The sequence below is a fragment of the Haliotis asinina genome, chromosome 6 (genome assembly GCF_037392515.1).
Source record: "Haliotis asinina isolate JCU_RB_2024 chromosome 6, JCU_Hal_asi_v2, whole genome shotgun sequence".
NCBI classification, from domain to species: domain Eukaryota; kingdom Metazoa; phylum Mollusca; class Gastropoda; order Lepetellida; family Haliotidae; genus Haliotis; species Haliotis asinina.
Window position 1 is genome coordinate 62146372 of NC_090285.1, and position 15345 is coordinate 62161716.

General features: G+C 41.2%; 2 protein-coding genes across 4 annotated transcripts in view; one reads left to right on the top strand and one right to left on the bottom strand.

Moving 5' to 3' along the window:
• Positions 1–729, top strand: part of LOC137286351 (multidrug resistance-associated protein 1-like) — a 31605-nt gene extending 30876 nt beyond the window's left edge. The window contains exon 30 of the mRNA XM_067818159.1: positions 618–729. Within this exon, the coding sequence (XP_067674260.1) occupies positions 618–729 (112 nt within the window). The remainder of the gene's footprint in view (positions 1–617) is intronic.
• Positions 730–4132: 3403 nt separating this feature from the next.
• The window catches only part of LOC137286659 (proline-rich protein 5-like), a 59693-nt gene continuing 48480 nt past the window's right edge, over positions 4133–15345 (bottom strand). For 2 of the 3 annotated variants that reach the window (XM_067818633.1, XM_067818635.1), the window contains exons 2-10: positions 13478–13603; positions 11687–11767; positions 10646–10694; positions 9011–9068; positions 8390–8481; positions 7866–7941; positions 7137–7201; positions 6636–6795; positions 4133–5857 (exon numbers count right to left, since the gene is read on the bottom strand). In XM_067818633.1, the coding sequence (XP_067674734.1) occupies positions 5676–5857; positions 6636–6795; positions 7137–7201; positions 7866–7941; positions 8390–8481; positions 9011–9068; positions 10646–10694; positions 11687–11767; positions 13478–13603 (889 nt within the window). In that variant the 3' untranslated portion in view covers positions 4133–5675. Of the gene's footprint in view, positions 5858–6631; positions 6796–7136; positions 7202–7865; positions 7942–8389; positions 8482–9010; positions 9069–10645; positions 10695–11686; positions 11768–13477; positions 13604–15345 lie in introns of all 3 variants that reach the window. The other variant, XM_067818634.1, reaches the window with a different exon arrangement.

Below are 15345 nucleotides of genomic sequence, written 5' to 3' on the forward strand. Positions count from 1 at the left end.
ATGTAGATAGGTAGTAGGTAAACGATCGAACCGACATAGATCACCGCAGTTAGATTACATTTGTACTATATTTGTACTGTTCCTCGGGCAAACACTGACTCAACCCCAACACTCAACTCTCTGTATTAGACATCAGTTATTATATATTTCAAAAAGATGTACAAAGTACATCCTGCGTACTTCGGAATAGGAGTGTAATTGGTACAGCGGTACACCTAAAGAGCTTAGCTTGATGGTAATGCTATCGCTCTCGAGTTATCGCACTTAATTGTGTCAGTTAAACAAAATGCATCGATTTAAACCGACTTAATGATCAATTAGACAAAAACAAGAACTAACTTATAGCAGAATCTCACAAAAGACCTGATTTGACAAGATTAGAATTGGTCTACAAATTCCATGCTTGTTGCAAGATGCACGTAACAGGGATCAATCTGGTGGTCATACTCAGTGACCTGGTGCTTGCATATCATCGTTTTCCAATTACGATGACTTGTCTGGTCAGGGCTCGATTATTTACGCGTCTTAATGCTGAAATATGGCCTAGTGGGGCGTTAAAGTACACATCAGTCGCCATGAATTTCGTGAATTCAAATATCTCTCTCTTTCTTCCACAGAATTTTGGTCCTGGATCAGGGCCGTGTGGTGGCGTTCGACTCTCCGGCCAATATGCTGCAGAACACGGACAGCTTGTTCTACAAACTCGCCAAGGACGCCAACCTTGTCTGACCCACCTCCTCATCAGTACCCTAGTATGTCTCACCTGCAATCAACATAATCAATCAGAAATTCATAACCATGATCCACAATGGCACGACTGAGAAGATACATTGCTTGAAACAACGGTGTTACTGACAAGGTTCCAAACATTCCAGACGCCCAGTTTACCTGGTAGGTCAAATGGTAAGATGTACAAGTTAACTGGACTCAGTTCGCCAGGAGGCTGTCTTTAGAACACAGAAGTATCACCAAGGACTACATCTCTATGCAAGACACACAGAAACATTCCCATTTGGTACTAGTGTTAGTTTTGTTGAAAACATCAGTGTGTGAGTTAGTAATTGTGTTGTACTGAATGTCCAGCCTGGATCAGGGTGTGTTGGGTGTGACATCACGTCTCAATGTAACCGCACTTAGGGTATTGATATTCAGACTTCGAGGTCGTGGCTACGAAACGTGGATTTGTTGTAGGCTGCAGAGTGGTGGTCTAGTGGTTGAAGCTTTCGCTTCGGTTCAGAGCCCCCACTTTGATATTGCTGAAATATTGCTAACCCCGGTGTAGTCAGGCACCCTCTGCCTTGTGGTTAATTGGTCATGAAGTGAGTTTAGTTACGAAAATATGGGTGGCTAGGATTAGTTCTAACCCACCCTTCATTGGTTTACAAATGTCATGGCCTGAAAGCATTTACACCCATTCCCAAGAGACGGTAAGAAAGGAGTTCCTTCCGTTCCCACATATTCTTTCTTCCGCAGATTAACAGACGTAACACTAAGTGGTTCAACCTTATACATTGTATTTAATTTTAGTTATTTTTGTGAGTCCTCCAGTAACTGCGATATTATATTTTGTTAATGATTCTAGTATATATCAGTTTGTAGATATGATTTGGGATGGGGGAACGGGAGGAACTCTTATCGACGGTAATATTTGTGGTTGACTGTCCCTTGGCTGATCGTCCCAACTTAAATATATAGAGACCTAGTCCTAAGTCTCTAGTCTATTGTATGTGTAGATACTGTTTATCTTTAAGGAGTTGTCAAAAGCATGGTGCTAGATGTGAAGTAATATTTTTCATTTTGATTTAAATCATAAATTAAGTATAAAACACTTGCACTTGCGGAAAAGAGTCGATTGTAGATTGGATTTGACAGAAGAGTATGCCGCCTCTTTTCCTTGATGATAGGGAGTTTTGTCCAGCCTCATGTAAGAATGTCGAGTTTTAATTGGTCCACGTGACTCTGATAAAATACCATGTACACCCATCACGATCCGCCAGCGGGAGTATATAAGTCGTATACTCCGCTACGCCTCGGTGACGACGCGAAGTGAGAAAAGCGTGCACCGACAAGCCTTTAGTAACGTTCGGTGCATTGAGGTCAAACGATCAGCTGGTGTCAACATGGCACCAAGTCGATTCGATGTGTGTTGTTTTGTTTTGATTTAGTGAAAACATTCAGCTAGATAAATGCGTTATCACATCGTGTCGAGGGAAATACGGGGTTTTATCAGTTCCGAGTAAGGCTGTACAAACCCCGTATTTCCCTCGACACGATGTGATAACGTATACTGTCAGACTAAACCGTAACACATTGACCGGCTATCGCCTCGAACTCAGCTGTTACCAAACCTTAAGACAAATACACAAAAGTAAAACAATGTCACTCTAACAGAGTGCAGTTGGTTCATATGCACTAAGTTTGTTTGGCATGGAATATCCATGTATACTTCTGTGTGCATGACAAACGTGTCAGCATTCTTATTCATGACACATCTCTGTCTGCTCTCATATGCATCAAACGTCTTGCCTTCGTATTGCCCAAATAGCTTTCGCTTCATATGTGTTTTATACAAGTTTAGCAAAAAGGAATTTTGGTATAATTTTGTACAAACATCTGTCCCGAATCCAATTATGTAATATAAATAGCGAGTTGTTTGCCAAGTGGTGCCACCCCGAGGAACCGTCTGTTAAAAGTAATATGTCAATAAAAGTTCGCTTAAAAGTAAATTGTTTACTTTTACTATTCAGTGTGTGTTTCCTGATGAAGATATTTCAATATCGACATGAAAAAAGCAGAAACAGCATTTTTCAAGGCAGTGTGTAGAATCTGACACAAAAATCAAAGATCTGAGATCTGACACATCTAAAAAAACTCAGAAGTAAAAAAAATATTGGTTCATCAATAAAAAAAATATAACAAGACTTTTGTAAAGTAAAATTAATTGTGTATAATAGATTCACACTAGATTAGTATTCCAAAATGATGTTAACAGAGGTATCAGTATTATCTCCAAATAAAATCCAAATTAATAAGGGGAGATAACTCTTGCCCAGGTTTGCCTCAGAATAAGTGCGTGTGTGGCCAAGAGTATAGTTACAAGCAAGAAAATGGGAAATAACTGCGCAACACAAATACATACTCCTACCGTCACATCCCGGGTAACCTCAGTGCAGTGTTATAGAATGGAAGCTATGGTCAACCTCAGTAACGGTTGCTTTGTGAAAGGGGCTCCAGGATTAAGACGTCCAGGTATGGGTTGCTCATGGTATCAACGCTTGGTCCTGGCTTTAACGTGATAGTCAAACGAACGTAGACCGACGCGACATATGGTTGTCATATCCATGGACACAATAGCCTTGCAAGTTTAGGCCTGGGGGGTTTTCGATAAGGATACCTTCTGTGCACTTTGCTTTACCGTGAACAGCCGCAAAACCAACCCAAAGTTACCAACACATTTGTAGCTTTTATTACATCTAACATCAAAGACATACTAACTTGAATATGGTGGCCTTGATCAGTTTCCCTACTGACTCAACAGACCAAGTGCATCAGTATGCTATATATTGCACGCTCATTCTACGAACTTTTCAACGCTCGTCACATTTCCAGCTATTCGATCCTAGTTACATTATTCCTATGCACCAGGGGCGGCGGAGTGCCTAGAGGTTCAAGCGGTCCTTCGTCACGCCGAAGAGCCGGGTTCGATTCCCCAGAGCGGTACAATGAGTGAAGTCTATTTCTGGTGTACCTCGCTGTGATATTGCGTAAATATTGCCAAATGGCCACAAGAAGTCAGTTGATCACACCAGGGACGAAAATCGTGTCTGCAGCGATTCACAACTTCAGTCAGTATGTGATGTCCCAGTGCCTTTTCGTTTCAACACTTGACTTGTCCTTGCGTGTTTGTAACGAGTGCCACGGAAAGGCAATATGCGAACACCGTATCATCACTATTGAATATATTAGGTAATAAATGATAATGATAACAGTCGGAAATGTTCTGTGTACTGACTTCTAATGAATGTTTTTGTCATTTAAAATTATTTATGGAATCCAGAATATTACTGATAAGAAGACACCCCCTACTATCAACACGACATGGAAATAAAATGTCAAACACAAGGAAACCCAATTTTCATATGGAATTTATTTAATATTTAAACAATATTAACAAATCATTCTTGTCTTTACAAAATAAATAAATAACTTATATCACTGGATGTCTCTTGCATCCGAAACACATTAATAAATCATGAAGTGGAATGACTTAGTTATCACATGACCGCCATGGATGTTACGATACGGATATTGTGCATACATGAGATGATATGATAATCATATTTGGCATGGTCGTCAAATTCACGGAAGATGCCAAAATTCACCCAGGATGGCACTGAGGATGAACTTGCTGGACAGGCACAGAACGCATGCTGCTGTAGTAATATCTGGTCCTGATATGTGTCTTTCCCAATGAGAAACAGGTTTGTACAGTCAGGTATTAAACATACCAGCGCCTTCCAAATACTCCCAACGCAACAATACATACTTGAACACGACGTAAAAACATGAAACCTTCATAAAACAGCATTGTTCGTTGAACAATTGATCTGACTCTGCATGTGTTTTGACCACGCTGGTGATGGGAATCCGGCATCATCACTGTCTGATGGTCATTCATAAACACGAGCTCAGAACATAGTCAGAATCGTACAATCGACATGCACGAGATTCCTATGACTGCGGAAAGGGTTTACATCTATTGTAGATACAGTTCAATCCACACATCATATAAGAGGACAATACCATATGTCCGTTATCAACTCCTTTGAAACAACGACGCCGATTTGTAAACCTTGAACAGCCTACTATTAAAATGAACAAGACTGACTTAAGCGTAAGAAAAAGGATGAGATCGTTGCCATTACATTATGTATATACGTTTTAGCAATTAGCAAGCATTTGCAAACCAAAAAAAGCACTCAGGAGATCCATTTGTGACATTCATGGTAACGTACATGTTTGGCAAATCGTGAATGTCGTTTTGTTGTTACCAAAATAACCACAATGTATTACTCCTGTCACTCGGAATGATATTACACAGACACTCGGGCACTGCTATGTACATGAAAGACAAGAGTGGATGTAGTACAAGTCCTCTCATTGAGCAAGACATCATCAACGAAAGTAAATCTGGCCCAAGCAAGCAAATCCAATATAATTCACGCGGCGCCTGCCACTCTCCAGAACGGGCTCAGACGCACACAGCGAACGACATCACCCAACATCATACAAATGGTCCTAGAATGACATGACAGATCCGCTACGAGGTTGCCTCGTGAAGGTAATTCATCCGGGTCAGTTCTCGAACATCGAATCTCTGAACTGTCAGTCGCCTTTCGAACTAACCGCGATCCCATACGTTCTGCTTCTCAACATTACTCAAGTGTTGCTTCAGACACAACCGACGCCCCTCGGACATGGCTTTCGGGGACAGATAATTCTGACTTGCAGTTCCCGATTGGATGTCACTTTTTGAACTCCACCTGTTGGCGAAGCAGGTTGAATAACTCTCTGGAGACTGGTAGTAGATCCCGAAGATGTGTAACGTGTTAGCTGAAAGAAGGCGACACAGCTGCCATATCGAATATTTGTCACAAATTCGAGACAGATCGGTGCTAGGAGATTATACTATGTCTTCTGCCACCGTCATAAACATGTTCAAACACAGGTGCAAGTTTGGTGTTACCATGGAGACCGTTCCCGAACCTGTGAGCGTGTTTTTTAGTCATCACGGGCGACCATGTGTGTTTTGTTTCGTCATTCCTGTCATGTTCTTTGGATATACCTTCTTTGCTACCTGAAAATAGAAAACAATCATAACGATATAATCACAGCAGATGTGATCTTCTCACATTGTTCAAGCATGTACCAGGATTAGAATTGGTATTTAACAACCAATAGATGTCGTAAAAGGCGACTATTGGGATTGGTCAATCAGGCTCGCTGACTTGATTGACACGTCATCAATTCCCAATTTCGTTGATCTATGCTCATGCAGTTAAACACTGGAATGTCTGGTCCATCTATAGACCCCACTATTTCGCTGGAATGTTACTGACTGTGGAGTTTAACAGCAAATAAACAAAACCTGTCTCCTATGACGCCAATAGCCAAGAGCTGATTTGTAGAATAAGCCTTGTCGTGTGTGGCATCAAAGATTTCTCTTTCTTAATGAAGATGTGGAACAATTTCGTCACATACTATTTACTTCACGATAAGTGGTTGGTATTTTGAAAATAATATTGAAAATGTGACAATTTCTGGATACGCAGTTTTCCCGACTACATAGCAGCGGTCGGAAACTAACTAAGTCTGGAACAGACAATCCAGTGATTGACATGAGCATCCGATGACATGCAGCAATTACGTCAGCGAGCATGATCACTCGATTCCGTTAGTCGCCTTACTCTGATGTCAAATAGTGTTTGATTGTCACACCAAAACGGCCCACCTAAAATATATCAGTGTTTCTTTACGTCGTTTACCAACTTGCATGATCCGTCCATATAGCTGGAATATTGCTGAGAGTGGCGTACAAATAAACTTACTCTCTAACTTCATTACACGGAACCTACCTGAAACTGTGACCTTCGGGACAACCCGTGATGACGACCGTATGACAGGTTCGGGGTTCCCCATATAGAGCCCACGGAGTCCAAGATAAGGAACGACAACTCTAGCGACTAGTTTCTCCAGTTTAAAATAATTCTCTCCAGGAAAAGGCTCGCAAACACTCTGAAAATAAAAGAAAAAAATGTGAATCTGTTATGTAGTAAAGGTGAATAATATTGGTAACGTTAAGGGAACCAAATTTCAAAGAGTGAATGCTGTTTGATTCGGTAATCCTAAAATGTTCGATCAAACGCTGAATGACAATCATGGACGTCCTTTCAAATTGTGCACAGTGAGTGGGTTTTTTTTGCAGCATATAAACAGAAACTTGAGGCCACGACAGGCTACACAAACTGTTCGTATGTGGAGTGCAAAAGCCTGTTCTTGGGAATAACATTAATACCGGTGGGACACTGGACGCCTTCGCTGCGGTAGGCGTTACTGTCACCAGCCTACTGGCTCACCTGTAGAATCAGCAGCATCTGCCGAATGGATGGAGGCACTTCACCGGTCAGGTTGTCTAAGGCGTCTGAAAGTAAATGTGGGACAAATGAATATCGATAGAGAGTTAGTGAATACCGCAGTCAGCACCATTCCAGATAATGCAACGACTGTCTGAACATAAAAAGTGAGTGAGTTTAGTTTTACGCCGTATTTATTCCACAAATGTAATGACGGTGGAACCAGAAATGGGCTTCACACATTGTACCAACGTGGGGAATCAAACCCGGACCTTTGGCGTTACCCCATCGGCCCCAGCACATAAACAGGTTGGGGCAGTGGGACAACTGGTTGACAAAGAGTTCATGTCGTAATGATAGATTCCGAGACTGTCTTGATGGCGCGTTAGAGTACCCAGTGTGGATCGTGAATCTTTGCTCACAATAGCTATCACTGAACTACCTGGTCTACACTCAGATATTCACATGCTGCTCGCATATAGCCCACATAGTGGTAAGTAAGTCTATATGCAGATACAGACACATATACAATGTCATACATACACACATACACACATACATACATACATACATGCGTGTGTGTGTATATATATTTATATGTGTATGTGTGTGTGTGTATATATATACACAGTTACTATATATATATACACACACGCATAGTTAAATTACGCATATATTGCGCATAGTTATTGTTTACATACATTAATTATATAAAGAACACAAGCACCCTACCTTCAATGCTGACTTTGAGCATGACAATGTTCCTGAATTCCACTAAGGTTACTTGTCGAATTGAGGCTCCGGTTGTCTGTAACAGTGAGAACATGTCTCAACACTGTGTCATCATCTTAGTTAAGTGTAATGTGCTTGTAAAATGCCACGGGACATTTTCTCGGAAATACGTGTCATGATACAAGCTAATTATTCCATTTACATTTGTGATGATCTAGCGGTATGTCCAAAGTTACACATCGGCGTCTAGTTAAACATAGAGTCGTGAAGGTCCCGGGGTAGAATAGGCCTTCAGCTACCCATGCTTGCCATAGAACGCGACTCTGCTTGTCGAATAACGGGATCGGGTGGTCAGGCTCGATGACTTGGTTGACACATGTCATCGGTTCCCAATTGCGCAGATCGACGCTCCTGTTGTTGATCACTGGATTGTCTGGTCCAGACTCGATTATTTACAGACCGCCGCCATATAGCCGGAATATTGCTGGGTGCGGCGTAAAACTAAACTCACTCACTCAACACACCTTGAGAGGGTAAAGCACCGCTTGGAGATCAGGCAGTATCTCTGTGTAGAAGTAATCCCAGGTTTCTCCCAACTTCTTCATGAGGTCAGTGCCTGTTCAAAATGATTAGAAAAATAGATGGCAATGGCTGCAAAAGTGATATCGAATGTATTTTTTTATATTTAATCACATATGCGTTATCAGTATACGTAGCTTGCTATAGTTTAGGTTGCTGGGCTGTAACGGTATAACGGAATACATACAGGGGAAACATCTTGGCTATGCCTGGAAAGCAACTGTACTCAATAAACGTACCGGCATATATCTCGTATAAAATACTCTGCGGCGTCTCGTGCGTTGACAACCTTCCATAAAAATTATATTAAAGACTTTGCGATCCCATAATCGAGGACATTGCCGCATGCGAATTTAGTGAGCAGTTGGGAATGACAAAGGTGGAATGCGAATGTTCCCCGATGTCTCATGGAGAGAGTCATCCAGCGAGGTCATTTTTCTACACATACCAAAATTTACACAGTTACTATCTGCATACATTGAATATATGTACTGGGAGAGCTTGAGTTTAAAAACGGGTTTCATATTGTAATTGTATGATGTTTTATCAATTATTAGAGACCTCACCTCTGTCGTTCTTGATTGATTCCCGCATAATGACCATTCCTTTCTTCAACAGCTGATCCTGCAAAACAATAAATATTACTACACACACGACCAGCAGACGGGCGACTTTACGACAGGGTGTGTTGGCAGTGAGTGAGATTTTACGCCGTGTTTGCAATATTTCAGATGTATCATATCAGGGAACATAAACAATGTTTCGCACGTTGTTCTCATGATGAAATTGCCACGTCGACATATGCAGCAGAACACAATAGTCCGACAACTAACATTCATAGAATTACTGAAATAACTTCAATACTTAATACATGGAAATCGGTTTCGTCGAAAGCTTGGCCCAAGACGCACGAAATATAATAATATAAAACTGCAGAAGTATATGATAAACAAATATTAACAAACAATATCCTTTTGGTGTATTTAATTAATAAAATGACCACTCTTTTGTTCGTAATACCTATTTTACTTAAAAGATGTCCGGAACACGCATAAACACCAGCTGCCCATGCTGCATTTTTAAGGAGCTTTGGTTATATATGAATTCTGTAATCTGTCAATGTTAAATTTGAAATCCGTTGCTCTAGAGGAACATATGATTTTTACCAGTGTTTTACTGAAACAGCTGGTGATTCAAACGTTAGAATTTTTGCTACATCGTATATTTAAAAAGAGGTTAATTGGAAATATGTGTCGATGTTATTCTAAAGTTATTTTTCAAAATTTAATTCCCTGTTGTGTGTTCGCGTTATTGTTCCATCACATTAAGAAGTATTATTGCTCTTCTCCAAACATTCAACATGCCGTTAAGAACATAGCCTGAGGGAAAGGTGCTTACATTTGATAGCGACAACTGTAGAAACGGTTGACAAAAAATCATAGTATATGTTTTTTTTCACTCATTTTGATCTTCTGTCAGCAGGTGATGAATAACGAGGCCTGGTGTATGTCATAATACATTTCCCGTGTCTTTACGTTTAGTCATGTACAATCCCTTTGATAGTTTTGCTTTCACTATCGTTGGAATAAAGCAAATTCATAATATCGTTCTGATTTTCTCCCGAATTTTCGATTTCTTAAGTCCCCGAATGCGTAAGCCAAGCAAAATATGTGTCCAGTCTAAACATTTATGAAATGAAATTTCTAGGACACCCTGTATCTACACACGTGTCACTAACAACGACTTGCCATGTATGTTACAGTGACGTCATACAAACTAGGATGTGTCTACAGCGTAATAAAAGTTGTTTACTAACTCCACATTGTCCTTGCTGTAAGATGTGTTGTTCGTTGCCGGTAACAACAGAGTGAATCATATGCCAAGGATTCCTTACGCAAGAGCCGAGCTCATTTATCGAGGAACTGGTCTTTCTTAAGAGCTGTCGCCTTCCGGGGATTGGGGCAATCCAAGTATTAACGGGGTGTCCTGTTGGGGAAAACCCACACGTCACACATCCGGCCTTCTGCCAATGCCTTGTACACCCACTACCTACGTTTCTTTCAAAGTGAATCTTTGTTCAAGGCCTTGTGAGAGTATTAGTTTGAAACTTATGTGGGTGTGTACGGCTAAACACTGGCTGTAGTCAAGCGTTACTACTGTAAGCTCACCTTGCAAGATATCGTTCCATAATAATATCTTACCTTGTAATAATCTAAAATAAGAGGTCCTGCCTCTGTGCCCGCGAGGTACCTGAAAAAACATTGAAATATTATCGATTCTGAATACTGTAACAGTCGGTGAACGTAAAGTGGGCTATGTATTATATATCGATTTCTCCCAGCTTCACTCCCTGCTCCGCTCCCTGGCGTTCTCTGTGACAACCCACACGAAGTCAATACATTAACTCACAAAGATGTAGTTCTGCCTACTACCACAACACCACCTAGCCTCGGGCCATTCTCGTGTATCAAAACATCTGAGTGCACAGCTACGTGCGCAACAGCATCGACTGTGGTCAGGGTCATGTTGCCTTGAAATTCGCCTGCACGATATATTTTCGAATTTCCGCGAATACTATTGATCATTATCAAGATCAATATACTGATTATGTTGATTATATTAGCAACAATATAGAAAATGGACTTACTGAAAGTTGTTTCTTTTTTCAAATTGATTTGATTCGGGGGTTCAATAAAATTCATGAATGTGCATTATGAGAATGACTCGCATTTGGAGTAAATTAGAATTCACTGAATATTTTCGCTGACTATCCTAGCTACAGTAAATATTGTGATGCGAGGGTGAATATACGTGCAGTTGAGGTGTGATGGGGAAGTATTGTAGCTCCCACTCCTTCGTCTTTGGAAGAATGGTATGATTTGAAACCAGTTGATGAGTTAAATGTAGGGTGCAGTCCTCTTTGGAAATTATGCTTTAGTTAGAACGGTGCGCGCGCGCGCACGCACGCACACACACACACACACACATTCCCCGGCTTGAAACGTGTTTCTGACATAGCCTGTTAAAAAAGACATCACTTGAATCTCTTTGGTGACATGTAATTAACTGTGAATCTTGTTAAACAAGGGAATTTTTTTCCCCGAATTATTTGGTTTATTTAAAAAATTAATAGTACATGCCCCAACCCTTACAACACACGCAGTGCATCTCATGATACATAAATAAAACAAACATCAGTGCATCAGCGCATGATATTTTCACGAGGTAAGTAAACCACGTACCTCACGTTTTCTTGCAATATGCCCAGTTCATTCTCTTTGAGCTTTTTCCTCTGGAACAGTTGAATAATGGCTGCCTGGATGCTGTAATTAAATATTATAGCATATAGCAGAAAATACATATTTGGTTTTTAAATCTGGTCGTTAGCGTTGAAGACCCGGGCTGGATTCTCCACATGGAATCAACTGTGAAGATGAGGTCTGGTTACTTATCACCGAGACTACTGCCTGAGCGGCTTAAAATCACAATCATTTTTTAAAAAAGTAAAATAAACTATGACAAACATGTTTTTTGAGGTGGGCAATACTTTCGGTGTTTTATACAAACACAGAGGAATACATATTTGTTTTTTTAATTAATATTGTTTAAAATACATACCTGTTCTGAATTGTTTGCACTCGTTTTTTATGTCCTATCATAATCCATTTGAAACAAGACACACGCTTGAGAAGCATCTTAATTATACTTCCTCGTCAATACGTTGATCCGCGACGCAGTTTCACAACTCGCTGTCCAGTACCACTGACTCGGTAAACAACCCCCTGGACGTGTTAGAATAACAGATCTCCCGAACCTTGCATCCACACTTGGAACAGTTTCATCATTATTCGCAATAGTTTCTTATCTCGTGTCCGTTTTTCCTGTCACCTTCTTTCTAGCAAAACGGTGAAGTGAGATAACCTAATTTAAATATACTATAGATAACGTTAAATCACGTATACACGGCAGCTGAAACGCGTGTGTTCCGCGCCGAGCACAGTCTTCCCATGTGTCTGTATACTGTACATCCACTGAAATAAGTTAATCCAGTGATTGATTTTTGGTCGTTTAAAGGCGTGGATATTATTCACTACAAGCCATTCAATCACAATCCACGAAGCGCATTGCAATAGTCGTAAACAAGCCACGCCGCGTTCCTCCGTCATTGAGCGTTCAGTGTGAGGTGTTTTCTTTCTTTCAGAGTACGCGCTGTGGCATAAACAGGCTTGACAAACAACAGCTGAAAGACCCCTGTATAAATCCCTGTCATCATCACAAGCCAATCAGCAGGGGCGCTTGGCTTACGTGTTGTTGATGCAAATATGTCCGGTATCAGTCGTCTGTGACACAACTAGGGGCAAGAATTGTTATTATAAATCTGGGCTTGATTTGTAATGGAAACTCTCCTTATATACATCGCGTTGCGTACGGCCTGTCCTTCAGATCTAATCTTAACGAGCACCATGCGGGGTTTGGCCGTGTCACCGACACACAAAGAAAGTGTTGTAAGTACATGTCTAATAGCTGTAGCTGGATGCATGTCTGACTTGATAAGGACTTTAACAATGATGGTGTAACTTGGGCGGAAGCGGACCTGGTTGTGTAACCGTATCTTGTGTAACTAATACGTGTTTAAGAAGCGCGAGGGGTGCGGTGGGGAAGTGGGTAGGCATTGGAATGAATGTTCAAGCCGTCAGGAGTTCGGACAAATAATATGAACGCAGGTCGTCTTCAAAAGAGGATTAACTAGAGGTATATATGCTTTGGCGTGATAGTATGGTGATTCATTACCATATGCGTCCATGTTTGTCGTATGCAAGTGAGTATGGTTTTACGCCGCTTTTATCAGTATTCTGGCAATATCACGGGGGTGACGGGGTGTATCCATGTGGGGAATTGAAGCACCAGGCTACCTCACCGCCCTCTGTAGAATGTGACGAAATGTTTGTCAAATTGTCGGTTTCAGAGAGTCTAGTGATTTCAGCCATCCATTCAGCACTTTATTCGTTCGTACTTGGTGAAGCAGGACGTACCTTTCAAGAAGCTGCTGCCTGTTGGAAGCGTCGGACGGTGACCCCACCCCCAGCCCCGGTATGGTCGACCCCCTCCGCACGCCCCGGGGCAGACGGGACCCGATGTCCACATTCGCAAGGCTGTGCCTGAAACACAATCAAAACAAACTGCAACCTTATCTTATTAAACACCTTTCAAGAACTACAATCAAACCACAATCTGGAATATGCATTCACTTGAAGCGGGTGCGTTGAGACACCACAGACCAAATGGCATTTGTCACCGCTCGCCCCTGTCCGAAACCTCCAAGATGAATCCAAACCTCGCTATTCTGCTTGTCCAGGAATAACACGAGTTGGTCACGAGTGACCAAAAGGTTCTGAAGCCCACACAGACCAACACTTCAGAAATGCACAAAGAACACAAAATACAGACAAAATGTTGACCCGTGGATAACTATATGATTACATGTGCATCTGACAATTATACACGCATAGATAGATCCGAAACTATATCGATACCATTTCAAAAGTATGTATGTATCTATTTATGTCGCAGTCAACAATATTCTCACAGAAAGACGTCAGAAGATAATTAATCCAATTTACTGCTTACAGTCAAGTGATTGATATTGTGAACATGCTGTCGGATAACGCTGACCTGAACTCAAACGTCTCCGAACAGGGCCACCGTCTCTGTGACCAGTGCCATAGGTTATATCTGTTCAAACTCGACATGCCGAAGGGGTGAGATGGAACATTATTTCGACTATCTCGACTGCTTGTATTTCAACAACCAGAACTATTCTGACACCAACTAACAACATATTTCAAGTATGTCAACGACACTGGTCTGACGAGGCAATGCTTACAACCGTACTGTCCTGTTACAAGGACTGCCATTTAAACAGACACATGTTAGGATGTTGTTTGTGATTTTAATAAATTGCACCTGTTCAAGCCAGTTTACACATTAATATTATGATAAATAAACACTGATGACTTGAACCTTATAATCTATTGCAGCGTATAGATTCACTCGACAGACATCAGCACTTCAGCTGGCCTGGTATGAAACATATACAGGCGAGCAAAACAATGACCCTCGCTATCACGACAGGCATGTGATTGATAGCAACACGCGTTGGTTGTATATTGCAGACAAAATAATGCGCATGTCGGGTCTTTTAAACACACACTCAGCGTTACAGAAACAGAATATGTGAGCATGTCAGGGTGAACGAGCGATAAACTCAGCGGTAGTTTGCAAGACGATATCCTGATCTCTGAACATGACATTGTTAACGTCAGTTGTATAGTCATTTTGTTTCATGGCACAGTCGTCAATATTCCTGTCATATCAGGGCCAACTATAGATACATAAACCCAAGCATATGAAATCAGGCATAGATGAATCCAGCTAGTTCGTATGATACACAATCAGTTGCAGATGACACTACAAAACCAACTGTACGGGCGTGAGCTACCACATTCAGCGCAAATGTGGTGTGTCGGAGGTAGGTGAACGCCCTGGCCCGAACAGCGAAAATCAAGGAACATCAGGCAAATTTAAAGAAAAAAGACTCCAAATCAGCCATTTCCGTCCACACTCATCCCGCCAGAATCAAATCACCAATTGGAAAAAACATCAACATCCTTGAATCCAACCGATCTGAGTACAAGATAAAAATACCCTTAGAGGCAGTCCACATCAAACAACTCAGACCGACAATGCTGAGATCAAGGTTATTAAATCCTTACAACATACAATCATCTAATCCAGGCCGAGGTCAATCAAATATAACCCTTCCCTGCTCTTTGTCCATCTCTTTACATAGCCACTATCTGTATCACAGCTATCAGTATGTCAACGCACTGTACATCAACCT